This window comes from Apaloderma vittatum, unplaced genomic scaffold (assembly GCF_000703405.1).
Source record: "Apaloderma vittatum isolate BGI_N311 unplaced genomic scaffold, ASM70340v1 scaffold21847, whole genome shotgun sequence".
Taxonomy (NCBI): domain Eukaryota; kingdom Metazoa; phylum Chordata; class Aves; order Trogoniformes; family Trogonidae; genus Apaloderma; species Apaloderma vittatum.
Window position 1 is genome coordinate 548 of NW_009728119.1, and position 16,739 is coordinate 17,286.

General features: G+C 42.9%; 1 protein-coding gene across 1 annotated transcript; it reads right to left on the reverse strand.

The window, feature by feature from the left end:
- Positions 1–2,926: 2,926 nt before the first annotated feature.
- Positions 2,927–15,052, reverse strand: L2HGDH (L-2-hydroxyglutarate dehydrogenase). The gene is made up of 9 exons (XM_009873976.1): positions 15,049–15,052; positions 14,726–14,877; positions 11,648–11,779; positions 9,401–9,563; positions 8,811–8,845; positions 7,425–7,592; positions 5,424–5,581; positions 4,091–4,222; positions 2,927–3,122 (listed from the first exon to the last, which is right to left on the reverse strand). The coding sequence occupies exons 1-9, from the start codon at positions 15,050–15,052 to the stop codon at positions 2,927–2,929; spliced, it is 1,140 nt and encodes a 379-aa protein (XP_009872278.1).
- Between the last annotated feature and the right edge of the window lie 1,687 nt (positions 15,053–16,739).

The window sequence follows — 16,739 nt, forward strand, 5'->3', positions numbered from 1 at the left end:
TTTGTGAAACCCAAACAGCCAGCACTAAAAAAAAAAAAAAAAAAAAGGGAATCCCCTCAAGGTAACAACTGTGGTAGGACCCGAGAAGCTGCTTTTTGGTCTGCGAGTAGACGTTCCAGGCCAGGCGAGCCCTCACCTCCACATTTTCCTCACCCCCACAGCCCGAGAACACCCAAGTTCTTCAGGACATGACATTCCTCCATTCTCGGGACACCCCGAACTGCTCCGAGGTGCTGCAGTGGGGACTGGACACAATGAAGTGGCCTAAAGGAGCTGGTTTTCCCAGGAGCAGCCATTCCATGAGCCATGACACAGGGCACCATATGGTTTCTTTGCAGCGTTTTAAAAGAGAATATATATAATATGCCATACTCTTCCCAGAGTTTAGAACTGACCTTATAAGGACTTAAATTTTCGGAAATAAATTGTGTGTCCCCAAAGTTGTCTTAATACATTTATTCAGAATTTCAAGAATTACCATTCCGCATGCCCTTACAGGTCCAGGTCAGGCTTAAGACTAGTTCTGTCACAGCATCCATGGCAGTGCGAGAGTGTGACAAACACAGGTAAGATGCAGGTACTTTAGGAAGACAAGTTAGGTAACGTGCCCCCCACCAAATAAAGTAATTTGTATTATATAGAGCTATATCCTGCCTAATTCAGATGAGAATTAGAAAATACCAGTGAAACTTTTCTGTAGTTCAATAGAAATACACAGACTTTACAGCAATTAAAAAAGCACCAAAACTATTTTAATCACACTAAAGGTACAGTGATTAAGCCATCCAAGTGAATCAGGCCCTTTTAGAAAATATATTCATACATTTTCACACTTTGTGGGCAACAAGATTGACGTATGAAACCTCATTAATATAATTCTCTGAAGATACTCCTTCAAAAAAGGTTTATAACTTTATCTCTAAAAATATTTCACACAACTGTACAGAAAGATTCATAATTTAAAAGCTTCAGTTAAACTCTACCCCAAAATTAAAATCTCCTGAGAGTAAAAGGTACAGCAGGCTGCACAGTGAAATGTGCTGACTTAAGATTCACCATCATATATGACTACTTTACATTTTCATGTTCTTTATTCTGTTAATACATGTTAGGGCCACACCTTGTGTGGGAGGAAGTTGCTTTTGCAATCCTTTTGTAGTATTTACTGTTGATAGGCAACACTTCTCGTGGGGAGCGAAGATACGATTGTTCCATTGTGAAGATATAAATTTTACGCAGCCGTATGGCATCTGAGCATCTGGAATATCTGAATCTCTGTCTAGTGTTAAGATTAATGACCACAGCTTTTCTCTGACAGGCTTATTATTTGAATTTCCAGGTTGTCCTTATATGGGAGTCACTATTCTGATAAAGTAGATGTCCCCAGGAAAAGAGAAAAAAAAAAAAAGAGACAGGTTAAGCCCTTTCTCTCTCAAAAGTGGTTCAGCTCGGTACAGCAAAACCATGAGCTAGCACATCCAGCCTCCTATGCTAACACACTCCCTGTGCATGTCAGAGTGCAGAAAGTAACTTTAAAAAAAAAAAAAAGAGTATGGCAAATTGCCTGGTAGCAAACTACCCACAATTATCTGTATTACCCAACATCCTGTGAACATCTGCTTTAAAAGTATTCTCAAGTACTTCGTCCCTGAGGCCACATAATTCTTTTTTGTGGCAATTACGCAGAACACACCAAGATACCCAGCTTAGCACCAAACCTGTTTAACATCTCTCTCCGGTTTAAAGCACGTTCTCCACACAGACGATCTTCCAGGTGTCTGTTTGACAAAACTTCAAATATCAGTAAGAGTTCAGAAGAGTAGTTGGCAATTTCTAAGCTTCCCTCTTGCCAGCCCTGTGGGAAACGGGGACGCTCTCCTGACTCACTGCTGTTCGGGCTCCAGAGAAGCAGTATGCAACATGACTCAATTAAGACAGGTTTCTGTAGCTTCCCTCCCTTCACATTTGCTTTTACAAAGACCATCTCCACTGGATTGCTCAACATGCTGTACAAAGATAAGCTCCTTTTGCATTGCCAGTATCCACAGGAGAAAAAAAAAAAAACATGAAAACCCACCGAAGTTGTTTCTGACCAGTGCTGACTTCCCAGATTAAATGAAAAGTTAAACGAAAACCACCTGTTTATGGATACATTTTAACTTCAGCTCTCTAATTAAAAAAAAAGAAAAAGAGATACAGCAATCAGATAGCATATCTGAATGGCATATCTAAATTGACTTGGATTGGGTAATCCCTTGTTAGGCTTATTTTTCTCTGAAATACTCTACATTCATGTAGAAGGCTCTGAGTATTGTTTTCAGCCTCTGATAAAGCTCTCAATTTCATATAAGCGGAACCCTGAAGCAGGGCTTATCCTTCTATCTCTATTACTTTAATGTAAGCTACAGGACTGTAGACTCCAATTTAAACGGAGTCAGAGAGAAAGCAGAGGGAACCACCCCACACTCGCGGTTTTTCAGAGAACCGACCACATCTCCAGGGTGTGAGGAGGAGGCAACGTTTCAGCCAAAGGTATGGGAAGTCCGTGTGGGCAACGCCAGTGCACAGGCTCTTCCTGCCCCACCTAAAGACCCTCTACGATCCAGGGAGATCCTCACATTGTGCACCAGCCCCTCCACGGGCTGTTCCTTCTTGAGTGGACAAGCCTTTCCTGCAAACAGGGCTGTGCCGCACCAGGTCTCACCCAGCACCGTAATTCCTCTGTTTGTGCAGCCAAGGAGTTGTGGGCCAGCAAAGGCAAACATTTCAACTGCTGGTTTTGCACTGCACAGTGAGAGCAGCGCTGATCCTGCAAGGAACACGCTTCCCATTTTATCTTTGTCATTAAAGGTGGCAGAGTTCATTCAATGCAGACAAGCTGCTACACATACAAGAAGGGTAAAACTGTGCTACACCCATCCATCATTCACAGCTCAAATCTTTGCTTCACTTCATCTGCGATCATTTTTGCGATGGCGAGGGAGGAGGTAGCAGCAGGAGAAGGGGCATTTCTGACATGAAGAATTCGGCTTCCGATATCTCCACTGCCTCCATCAAATACAAAGTCATCGACCAAATTTCCGTTGCTGTCCAGTGCTTGAGCTCTCACTCCAGAGGGACCCCTGCAAATTAAAGGAGTAACTCACTGTTAGGTATTTTCTGAAGTCAGACAATCAGTTCTGTTCTGACCTTGTGCAGGTGCCCAGGGAAACAGCAAAGGCAGTAGCCTGTGGAGCCAAAGCCCAGTCAGGTTTCTGGGTATGCACAGGGAAGTTTAACACTTGCGAGTCACAGTGGGAGATGTCTCGCAGTCATTACGGTAAAACAAGGGCAAGCAGCCAAGCAGAAGATCTTCTGTATCTTTCCTGGTTGTGAAGTTACTCTCCTCCCCACAAAAGCACGCCTTTGCTTTTCAGAAAGGAAACCTTTTGTTCTGAAACAGCAAGCCTTGTCAAACATGAATTTCATGCCGATGGTACGCTGCCCGAGCTGGATAACTCCCTTTTGCCGCACTCAAGCTTTTCGTATTCTGGATTTTCTCCCTGCAAATGTTTGGACAGTTAAACGCACCTCCATGGACCTAAACACCTCATCTTTTGTCACAATTCTCTTCAGTTCCTTAGCATTTTTAAACTCCTTTGAATTAGTTTCTCTCTCTACACAGTAAGAAGCCAAACACAGTTTTATTGAGATTGTCAAACTAAGTCAGTATACACTCAGTAGCAACTCGTAGTCTTGCTTCCCCTCTGAATTTCATCAGTGTTCCGCTTTCTCTGTGAACTCAGATTGTGTTCAGGCTACTGAATGTATCACTAGGGTAAAGGGACTTTCTTTTTTGGTGAATATGTCACAACTGTGAACTTCAGTCTATGGAGAGTGTAGAAAGTCACACAAATATTCATCAAATTGGCCTGTACCACGAGTGAATACAATATAAAAGGCCTTCCTGTAGAGAACATCTAAATGTTTCTAGGCTTTGGCAGCATGTTTTGGTGGAGGAAGGGAATAGGCAAATGCTACAACTGCTGTTGTTAAAAAGGAGAGATTTAACAAGCTACCGGGTGTTACTAACAAGAAGAGGCTTCTTTACCTGCGTACATCATTGACGGTGACCTCGGGGATGAACTTCTGAAGTTGCTTCACCTGTGCGCTAAGGGAACACGCTCTGTACATTTCATTCGCTCCGTAAGATAAGTTTCTCAGCACCAGCTTCCATAACCCACTGTAGAGAGAAAAAACAACGGCAGCAGGAACAAATCTTGCACGATAAACGCAGCCACGTCAAACTAATGCTTAAGGCGGCAGCAAATGCAACTGCGTGGCCGAAGCTCCCATTCACAGCATCAGCAATCCAATCATGCTTCCTACTCAAGAAATACATGTTGTCTTTCCTTGCTTCAAAAAACCTTGTTTACAGAGTTGTGGTGTTGCATTTATTCCTTCTTTGACAATCCACTCTGAACACCAGGCCTTCCTACATCCAGAATTTTTCTCTGGACCAGTCAAATGGCAAGAGACTGAAAACCCACGTGCACAAGGCAAGACAGACACGCTGCTTGAGACTTTTTTTCCACAATCATTCTGAAGGCTGTCACACTCCTAAACCCCTCAGCTTTCAGTCAACGAATCTTGCTACGTCTTTGCAAATCTTGCTTGCTTGCTTTGCTTTCCTCAAGTCTTCCAACTTTTTACTTTAATAAACCGTATTAAGTTGATCTGTTTGCCAGGAAGCCATTTCCCAGTTCCCTGATCTATTTTAGAGCCTCTCCTGGGATCCTCCCCAATATTTTCACATTGTTTTTCAAGTCTCATTTCTAAAACTGAGCACTTGGTAATGGTAAGTCCAGCCTCTCATCCAGAAGCAAGATTTCTCTCAACTTCTACAGATATTCTGTTCACTTACATTTGCAATTTCAGCAATGATTCCTAATTCCTCTGCCATGTGTTCTAGGACAGCTTCCCAGCCCTTACGATATTTCCTTGCACCTGGACATTTTTTAAACACATACTGATAGTCTGATAAAGTTTAATACAGCAATTCAGACCACTCTGTTCTCTCTTCCAATCATTCTTTGCAGGTATTTTAATCACACTGCTTAGGTTGATTAAAATATTACACCGCATTGGACTAAAACCAGTCCTGGAAGAGCTCCACTAGTAGCAACGTGGCTCACCAGAACCTTCCGACAAGCAGCCACATTCTCCGACCAGCCGAGACATGCCTTGATAGTTTACTAAAATTCAAATATCAGATCACATGAAGCCAAATGTCTCGGAGGAGTCCACCCTTATCAGCATGACTGCTTTTAAACACACCAAAAACGTGGCAAAAGTAGGCTTTTTGACAAGAACTAGCTTTCACGGAGTCACAAGCTGACATTTAAATAACTGCATTCGGCAGACAAAAATCCCTAAAATATTACCTGTACGTTACAGCATCTAAAAAGTCTCCAGTGCTGAAGTCAAACAACTTGTAGCCCTCTCGCTTAAAGGCTAGCACTGCGTTAGGACCAAGCCAAACGCTCCCGTCCATTCTCGGCGTGAAATGAAATCCCAGGAAAGGGAACCGGGGATTGGGAACCTAAAGCAGGATAGAGCAGTCAACAAACTCCTCTAGGAAACGTGGAAAACAATCGTCAGGAGGAAAGTGCAGGCATTTACAGTTTATTGTGTGAGAGAGTGAATAAACCAAACTGAAACATCGTAAAGGAGTTGTCCTTCCAATAAATGGAAATAACTATTTTTGAAGGAACACGTGAAAAAGGAAGTAAATTTGCCATTTTATTTCTGATCCCTGCAACAAAATTCGAATCATACGACCATACGACTGGCTTCTGTGCTGTTTCTTTCTGCTTGTTAATTGTGCAGTTATAGCATGTAACTGGTTTAAACTACTGAAGAACAAGGCAGGGCCAAGTAAGACTGCATCTTGGGGAAAAGCAAAACAAACAACAGGAAAAAAAAGTACACATAATTTCTCAGGATATAAATCAACCCACAACAAAACCAATGACACACTAATACTATTCACCAGTAGTAATTACACTGCAATAAAATAGGTTATAAAATATTAGGAGAACCTCACCATTCCTGTATTGCTCAAAACAACACGCAGTTAGCAAGCCAGATTAATGCTCATAAAGAGTATCTGCAGTTTCTTTTTTGTTAGTGAAGGGAATACAATGCAATTGTGTGCGAAGGCTGGAACAGAAATAAGCTGTCTATGTGCAGACACAAGTACTAAATAAGCACAGCTCTGCATGTGCTGGCACTTCATGCGCTGGCACTTCAAGATCTTTCACTATTTAAAAAGCTTGACTACAGAGGTAACTCTGCTATAGTCTGAAAACGAGCAAGTATCAGGTATTTTTCAAAACCCAGTATTGTTACAACTAAAAAATGCTTCAAGATACGTCCCTTTTCGGTATTCAGTGCACTGGTTTTCCTGTTAAAAATACATTTCTAATACTTTCAAAGCTTACTGCAACCACAACACAAACTACCTAACATTTCTGGTAATGTATCACTAAGAGCAGTGCAATCTTCTAACCTTATTACCATCTTTGGCCATAAAAAATTTCCAAAGGGTACAAGCTACCCTCCCACAGCCAGGAAACAAGGCTGGAGGGTTCCCTCCCATTCCAGCCAGTTCCTCCCTCTCATCCCAAGACAGGATCATGAATCATTCCCAGGAGAGAAGAGGTCCAACACCCACTGCCCAGAATTTCAGTTTCCCTTGGGCAACCTGCTCCAGCATTTTGCAGGCAAGTCTAAGTTCATATTCGGGAAGGCGTATTTCAACATATTGCATGAATTAACTAAAGTGCTGCCCTAGGAATTCTCTCTTCTTGCTTGCTGTCTTCACCTTCTGTCTGGAATTGCTCCTCTTCATCACACTCTTTGTCTATATAAGGTGGTAGGAATCTTATCCTTTTCCTTCCGTGTCTATTTTCTGTCATACAAAGCAAAGCCAATTCAAAGATGAGGCTGAGAGGCAAATATCTAAATCTGAGCTTTGGGTATTAGCACACAAGATTAAATCCTATGTCTAAGTAATTAAATATTTACTGTTGTCCCTCATTGACTTCTGAATCCTGCCAACAGATTTCTTTCATAACATAATGAAAGAAGCCAGGCTTTTGTGAGCATGTGGCTATCATGCTAAATGTGTTGTTCTTAAATAAAAAACAAACAAAAAAAAAAGGAAATCATGACTGGCAATAATTTCCCACATGGTACTTCTACCTGTTTATCGAGAATTAACAAAACCAAGCTGTGCTGTCAGAAAGCAACTGAATCTAAACCCACACATCGTGCATCGCTATCTACCGTCCAACAGAAATAATCGTGTAACATTGCCCCAATTGCTGTTGCTTTAGCAGCTCTTAGAGTACACTGTGAAAGACAAACAAGGGAGTACATACCGGATAAATATTTCCTTTAACCATATAGCACTTCTCTGGTTTTAGCACCAAATAATCTCCGCGGAAGGGTACGATACGAGGTTCAGGGCTGCAGCCACTGATCTCAGACAGGCGGTCGGAGTACAGTCCTGCACAGGTCACAATGTGCCGACAATAGATCTCCTCACCCTGTGGAAAAAAAAACAAAAAACACACAAAAATTCAATGTATTTACAAAAAAAACGAGTCAAGACCAGGAAAAAAACCCAACTGTATTTTCAAAAGGAGGCAGAAAAAAAATAATTGTTTCATTTAACTCTTTCCAATATTTTCCTTTATTTCCTGCAGGAGAAATACCTTAAAACAGCAACTCGCTGGGCAGGTAGGACTAGAAGAATCTTTATAGAAAAGAAGCAGGGAAGGGGAAAAAAAAAAAAGAGGATTAAAAAAGGAACATGTCATCGATCCTCAGGCTCCTTTCAGGTTCAGTTCCCTGAAGACAGAGCCTCGAGCGTTACACAAACCCGCTCATTCCGTGGCGCTGAGGCCCAACGTGCAGCGTCACAGACTCTGCTCCTCCAGCAAACCAGGATTTCACCCCACGCACTGGGAGCGGTCACACGACTGAGCGGTGGTTTATCCAGAAAGGTATGCAAGTTCACAGCACATGGTTATGGAGAGCTGTCAAATATCCAAACATCTTACCATCTCAATTAATAAAGTAATTAAGTCACAAACTACTATCCTATTTATTTAGCTCACAGCATTTGGTTTTAAATACTATGGGTTTTTTCCTTGAGTAAAAATGTTTCCATTAAAAAAATGCCAGTATTCAGTGAGGGAATCTAACAGATTTTGGAAACCACTTCTCATTGAAAGAGCAGAAATAGAACAAGAAAGCAGTCACACTAACTTTAAAAACTATTGGGGACAGAGTGAGGCTGGGTTTTTTCATTTGTCTTTCTCTCCCCCCAATCGTTTATCTGTTGATAAAATGATTCTAAATGCCTCCTTATCATTTTTATAGATGCCAAAGACCAAAAGCAAACATGAAAATAGGTGTTTCTCACCAAATGAATAAGTCATAAAAGGAGTACTTGAAACAACAAGCCTAAGAATGTGCAAATAAAGAAGATAAGGGGCATACGCAGTTAAATATAAGTTAGGCAGCAGAAAGTTATACTTTATTATTCCCAGTATACAGTAAAATCTGAACGTGCTCAATGCTAAGAATCTATTGCATTTGTTTTATAACAGCAGTCAGAGACAACAGAGATCATGTTACTGAACAGCAGCTTTTAAACTTTTTTTAAAGAGCTGATTCATCCACAGGGACTTGACAAAAATTCCAAAGAAAAGAAGAAACTGCTTCCTCTTAAGCGATTAAATCTTCAGCTTAGTTCTTACCTTTGAGTTCCTAACAATGACTGGGTATTTCAGTCCTGTAATAGAATTAGACAAGAGAAGGAATTAATAGAATGTGTAACAGAAAACTGGCAGAACAAGCAGCTTGCCATGATAAAGGATTCTTCCACTCAAGTATCTTCAAACTATGAAGCAACTACTGTTGGACACAATTGACCCTGTCGGACTTTACTGTTTATGAGTTAATTGGGGTTTTTTTATTCTCCCAGATGTGTACCAGCATAGATCCAGCCTGACTCCCAGAATAAACAAAAAGCACTATCACAAGAAGACACATGGAATATTCAGCTAAATCTGATTTTTATAGGGGAGAACAACCTTCTTCCTCAATTTAACTATCAATTTCTTCCATCCGCTTTAAATGGTTTAGCTGAAGGATGGGGAGGAGAAATAAAAAAAAGGAAGAAAGGGAAAAAGTGAGCTTGCTCATTACTCTCACTAAGATAATTTTGCCTTTTGTCTCACCTCTGAGACAGTAAAGTTCAGAAAGGTCAATTCAGTTTAAACAAACGTGTTTTGAACAAAATCTTTGGCAGGGCTGTAGGAAATAAGAAGGCAAAACACTACCTTACCATCTTCACTTTCTGAAGAACTTTCTCTAGCCATCTCCATGTTTGTAACTTCAAAATCGGTCAAGATCGTCCCACCTGCTTCCCGGAAGTCTTCAGCGTAGGACTGGGCCACTTGTTTATAATCCACAATGCCAGTATACGGAGAATCAAGGGCCATCAGACCCTGAAAGAGCATTGAGATACAGAGTGAAGCCTGTGCATGGACTTTGGTCTTTGATGGAGAATATTTCATGTGGAATAACGTGCATCGCCACTGAGAAGGGAGGACTGCTGACACCCCAGCCCTAGCTGCTCATTCCTAGTCTCACCTCATGATAGCCACAGCAGTTGTGTTCACTGACAACTAATATAGCAAGAACTACTTAGCGATGGATTACAGTGTAACTACAGCACAGCAAGTCTCCTCTACAGAATGCTAAATAACAAACAGGTTTACCTAACCTTGACCTGAGCTAATATATACTTATTTTTCACCACGTGCTATGCGATTCTGCCTTCAAATGGACACTTGGGCTCTCCACCCGATGCACTGCTGTTGCCAACGCCTCCTGCAATGCTGACGGACGTCACCTCAACCCTTACTGCATTGCACGTCACAGAGAAAAGTCTCGTCTGAGTTAGGCAACAGCCCATACTTGTCCCAGCAGAAAGCAAGGCTCAAGTCCAGTCTGCAGCTAGAATTTTTAAAGGTTCTCAGGTTTACTATCTTTTTAGCAAAAAGGCTCCATTTCTCACATCGTTTTTATCATCACAGTATTTTCCTAGTTCAGTCTAAAAAATAAGGACAGTATCTCAGGGAGATCTTGCGAGTGTAACTACACCAAAAGAGCATCAGCTACAAGAGCAGAGGGCGTTTACAGGCCCGAGACAACCAGGAAGGCTGGTAAAGCTGCATCTTACACAGAATCTTTCTCTCTGCTTGAGGTACAGTGCAATGTTTTACAAAATCATCCGAATTCCCTTTGGCTTACGAGCTGAGAGCTCAGGAAACCAAAGCAAATTAACTAAGACCCATCTGAATCTACTCATTTGCAGAAGTAAAGGCTCAGCTGGATCTTGAACATGCAAATAATGTTTTAAGGAGCAGATACAAAATGTTTAACAGAAGCAAAGATAAAAATTATTCCTCTCCAGAAAATTTTTGTCTGTACCTACGACTGCTCATATAGCTACACCAATAGCAGGCTGCCAGACGAAACAGCATGGAGAATTTCTGTCCAGGTTTCCCTTTCAATCAAAGATATACTAAACAACAACAAATCTGCATTCTACAAACTACACACTTTCGTCCTCCTGTGAAAATAAACAAGCTGAGAAGTGCTATATAACCATCACATGCATGGATTGAAACTGGCCTGACCCAAATCCACACTTAGAGATGGGAAGGAATTTTCATTGCTGCACTATCAAGCTTTACTGCAAGTTAAAGAATTTTAGTGGAAAGGAGCAGAATCACCTCAGCACAAACTCATGTTACAGTTCTAAGCCAGGCAAAGGAAAGTCTGCCTGTGAACCACAAAAACGTACATGCAAGCAAGCATCTGCAATGAGAAGGGAAAAAGCCTCAAAATCATGTGTTGCCATTGGTGAAAGAACTAGTTTAGTGGGTTTTTTTCTGAGCATAAACACCAGGGAGTGCACATCTGTGTAAAGCTGAGAAAAGGATCAAGTTTGAACAACTTGCAGGCTCTGTCCGTTCACCTATAAATTCAGTGCCTATGAAGGCACTGCAGAGACACCTACTTTGACTCAAATAATTCCAATTCCTTTTGCAGGCTGCCAGTGGAATGGATTTCCTGCTCTCCAATCGGTGCATGCTTGCCCTTACGAGACAGCCAGCATGTCATCTGCAGCGAGTGCAGCAGAAGCAATTTGACTTCAGCACACGGAGAACTGACAAGCTACAAACTGACAGGCAAGAGAAGGAGACCAGGTCAGCAGGAGAAACCTGGGGTGAAAGGAAGTGTCACCGGAAAAGATTCTGCAGGAGCACCTTATGCTGAGTTAGACCTGCTCTGAAGTAACGGCAAATGCATATGAAGGATTGGGCTAAAAAGTTCCAGAAAGAAATAGATTACATTTATTTTTGTTTACAATTACTTTTCTTCTGGCTTTTCAGGCCCTTTTCAACTTGTCATCCACAAAAATAACCTAAAGGCTGGAAACATATTTACATGAAATTAAAAAACAATGTCACCTGAGAAACTAAGGTATTACACGCCAAATAAAAACAAGCAAATCCCTTACCCTACAGAAGGGTTCTTTTGCTTGTATCTCCTTTGCTCCAATCAGCTTCAGGCCTCGGACGTTGTTCTGCAGCCCTCTTTCATACAGAGCTTTGAGTCTTGGAATTTCATCTTGTTCAACGGCTACAATCAGCTTCAGAAAAAGATAACAAGGCACACCAGTGAGCAAAGCATACAAGGCCAGTTTGGGTTTGGCACCAAGCCCAAGCTAACAAGCAAGCAAGGGTGAATGAGTGAACAGTGAATTATATAATTCGGGGGGGGGGGAAATGTGTTTTCTGCCATTAGTTGCACAAGATTCTGTAAATACCTCTCACTACTGAGAAAACACTATAATAAATTAAGGAGAGGGAAAAACAAATGTTAAATTGCAGTTTGAGTTACTATAAATGGATATACCATGAGACTACAGATCTCAGCGTGAAAGAAGAGAATATGATTTTAAAGAGTCACTGGGATGCTTTCAAAAATAAATCTTAATCCACAATGTACAAATTTCAAACAGTCTCAATTTGAGAGCAAGGAGACGTGTTCTGACCTGGTGTCCAAACTGAATTGTACCAGCTTTGCTTCATTTAGCTCATCCCAAGAGCTTTATCCAGGCTATGAATTATCTGTGCCAAGTTTGCACAGACCGTACCACTTGCAGGTCCAGCTCAGGTCTGGCAACAGCGATGCCTTTGCGTTGAGAATGCAACGAGTTCTCCAGGCCTGGGGCTGCTTTATGTACAGCATTAATAACACCAGAACAAATGCTGCCGGGGAAAGCCATGTGGAAGCACAGAAATTCAGTGTCAGCAAAGGACCAACAACGGTGCCTGGTCAATGGCAGCCCTGCCCAAGCTCAAATTGGCTCCTCCGGAGCAATTCTGCTGTTGTCTCGGTGCTTTTTGTCGAGAGCAGGTTTGTAACTTCAGGTGCATTGCTGCACAAATCCACAGTGCCATCTTGTGACCGGCGCTGCAGTGCAGGGAGCACAACGGGAACGCAACCGGGTCAGGAAAATCACCGCCTGCGCTGGTGCAGGGTCCATCACGGTCACATCCTGAGATTTCTGCACCCCAGAGCCTGGGGGAGATCCGCACCCAGCTCCCAGGTGCTGCTGAGCTTGCGGGCCTGGATGCGATGCTTAGCACGTCTTACAGGGTATGTGGCACTTTCAAGGGAAAAGCACGGGCTGTCCAGGACTGTAGAAACACTGAATCATTATGGTTGGAAAAGACCTTCAAAATCATCAGGTCCAACTGTTACCTAACTCTACCGGGTCCATTTCTAAACCACGTCCCCGAGCACCACATCTAGATGGTTTTTAAATACATTCAGGGGATGGCGATTGAACCAGTTCCCTGGGCAGCCCTTTGATAACACTTTCAGTGCAGTTTTTCCCTAATGTCTAACCTAAATTTCCCCCGGCGTAACTTGAAGCCATTTCCTCCTGTCCTATTGCTTGTTACTTTGGAGAAGAGACCAACACCCATCTCACTACAACCTCCTGTCAGGTAGCTGCAAAGAGCAGCAAGGTCTCCCTTCAGCCTCCTTTTCTTTATACTAAACCATCGCAGTTTCCTCAGCTGCTCCTCATCAGAGTGGTTCTCCAGACCCTTCCCCAGCTTTGTTGTCCTTCTCTGGACCCTCTCTAGCACCTCAATGTCTTTCTTATACTGCGACACTCAAATGCTTATGAGCAACCTGGAAAGAGGTAACCAGAGTGGTGAGAAAAAGGTTTTGAAGTGGCTCAAGGCGGTTCAGAGAAGAGCCGACTGTAAAGAACTGCAAAGGGACCTTCTCAGATTAACCAGCAGCTAACAAGCCAATTGATGAAATTCAATGCAGGTAAATGTGAAACAAAGATCATGGAAAAAGCAATCTTAGCCTCATGTATAAAGTGACAGAATCCAAGTTGAAAGCTATCACTCCAGATCAAGATCTTGGGGTTAGGACAGACAATCCTACGGAAACATCAACCCAGTGCTTAGTGAGAGCTGAAAAGTCCTAACTTGAATGTTAGGAACAGCTAGGAAAAGGCTACAGGATAATACAGAGAACTCTACTATTTCACCACAAAAATCCAGAATCTGACCACACCTTGAATGCTGTGCGCAGTCGTGGTCCTCATCTTGCATCAAAGATGCACTAAACTTGAACCTGTTCAGAGAATGAGGACAGGGTGGAGAGTCACGAAAGAGCTACGCTAGAGGAATGACTGAGCAGACTACGACTCACCAGCTGGAAGGGACAACTTTGGGAGAGGAGGGGCTGTAAAATGATGTGCGACCTGGACAGTGTGAGCACAGATCAACTGTTCACCACCTCTTCCAACACAAGGGACAGGGGCCAGCAGATGGAAGCTTGTAGGAGGCCAGTTTCAAAATGCTGTTAACTCTTCATGCAGCAGGTTGTTGATCTCTGGAACCGCTCAAAGTGTGCTCTGATGCAAAAGTTTTTAATTGAAAAACATTTGACAAGAAATCCACTCCGGGTCACCACAGACAAAACAGATCAGGCTCAGAAAACGACCTGAGCTGAAAACAGTTGGAAGCTGGGAGGGATAATAATTTGCTTCTCCTGTTCTCATTCCTTCCTGTGTCTCTGTTTGCAGACACCTCCAGAAACAAAGGGTTGGGTAGACCCCAAGCTGAATCAGTTCAGCCACCCTTCTGGCCCAGCATTTCAGGCTGTGTTAGGTGGGTGTAACATGGCATAAACACTGGGTGACCTCTGGAGCTGTTTTCAAGTCGCCATGTCTTTTCAGAGCCTGATATGCCAACAAGTACTACACGCATACACAAAGAGCTTTCATGTTCCTTGGAGCTACACAGGTGCCCCCCACAGGGCTTGGCTTCCACCATGACCTGGCGTACTTCAGCTCAGTCCACAGATGAGGTGAATTTATTGTTTAGACCCAGAAAAGAAACTGATGTGAGTTGCTGGAAGAAAGAAAAAAAAAGGCATATCCATTCTGAATGTACCAAGTTTTGCAGAAACACACCTCTCCAGAGAAACATCATAGCATTGTAACACACGTTACACAGCCTCGGTTTGCAAAGGTCAAAGTAAGATCACGCCGCAGTTCCCGTACCTTCCCGCACTGTTTATATGGAATTCCCTTCTGGTCACAGTACTCGTAGCAGAGGGCTGCGCCCTGCACACACAACTTAGCTTTCAGAGAGCCAGGTTGGTAGTAAATTCCACTGTGAATAACGCCACTGTTATGTCCGCTCTGGTGATGAGCTAAATAGAAAGAAAAATACATTATTTAAATATGTGTTCCCATGATTGGCTCATACCTTGCTGTAATCAAATTTAAGTTTTAAGGAGCTAATTGCTGAATGAATAACTAATCACCATTTTAATTAAATTAGTTTATTGATTTATATCAGGATAAGGAACATAAAATCTTACCCATGCTACGAAATCACAGATTTCTAGCGTTGGCTAGAGCTAGAACTGGTACAAGTTGCAAAACTGTCAGACAATGTATCGTACTTGTCAAAGCCAGACCTATAGCACTGCACCTGCACTTTAATAATAATACCAGCATATTTCACTTAGACAGATCAATACACGCATATTTCACGCGGGCATGCCTCCCTACCTCCCTATTTTGTGCCTTGTGATCAAATGTGGTCTCACCACAATGACCAACGATTGTATGGAAATAAGATATAGGAATATTGATAAGGGTTGAACCAATCATTGTAAAGGTCAAAGTTAATAGCGGACACAGTACGCATGTTTATGTTAAAATATGTTAAAGATCATGACTTTGCACAAAAAGTGTGTAACTAGGCTGAATTTTTGTAATATACCCAAAGCATTAGGTGATTCCCAGGCTTCCGCAGCGCTGCAATAAAGAAGTGCCAGCTTATCTACGTGTAAATAAATTTTGTCGTTTTTGCGACCTTTCCCTTTGAAAACAGCAACAACCTCAGTTACTGCAGCTGTCAGAAGAGCGGAACAATTGGGGAGATCCTGCCTGAAATCAGCATTACAACAAGAGATGCTCAAACAAAGTAACCGCACAGCAAACACAACTCCTCCCTTGGTCTCAAAAGTCTACAAAAATACTGACATAGCAAGACATACTTAATAATAAATCATGGGGAAAAAAAATCAGAAGTTTTTCCTCAAGGAACTTCAACTGTAGGCCAATCAGTTCAAATTTTCTACACGTTCAAATTAATTTTAAGAAATTCAAATTTTAACATGAAAGGCATCCTTTTTAACCTGATATTATGTCTGTGCGATGTCTGAGTGACTGCCTACCTGCACAAGGACTTGGTGGGAAAAAACTGCTTATAACGAACCGGTGCTCATCCTCCAGCGAGCCAGAAAAGCTTTCAAATAACAGGGCTCACTCTTATTTCAAAGCCAGGACAGATGCCCAGGTAGAGAGCACTCCAAGACTGCCCATGGCAGGCAACAGGGGAGCTGTGGCAGCTGACCCTGGCTAACGCTGCCTCACTAACGAGCAGCATCTTCACAGTTACCCCCGTGACACTTCTCTACCTTTGACCTCTCATGTGAAGGGCAGCACCTTGCACAGCAAACCCAGGGAAATCCAGAAACCCGGGACAAATGGCTGCGGTTTGCAGTTCTGACAACTGATTGCCAGACGTAGACTTTGGCCAGAGCAGCAGCTCCCTGGCACCTCTGCCCTCTCCTCACCACTACGTGCTGCTCACTCTTCTCCTCTCGCCCCACTAAAAAAGCCGTCCAGGCCTTGTTATTTCCCTCCCCACCTCCCGCTCCGTGCGGCACTACCCCGGGCTTGCTCTCTGCCTCCTGCACCTGCCTCCTGCACTGCTCCTTGCTCAGATCTGTGCCCCTTCCCTCGAGCATCCCGCTGCTGCTGGAGCCCCGGTCAGACCCGCGGCCTTCCAACAACCAAGTTCAGTCTCCCTTAAAGTCCTCACATGAAGTCCCAGCAGTGAAGTACAGGCTGATAACAGCTTCTCCACTGACAAACGAGTCTTCAGGTGAAGAAGGAAGGGAGAAATCCCCCTGTCAGGGCACCTGGGAACGAAAATGCTCTTCCCAGGGTGGAATCCCATCACCCGCATCACTCCCCTTCAGCTGCTGTTCACCCACCC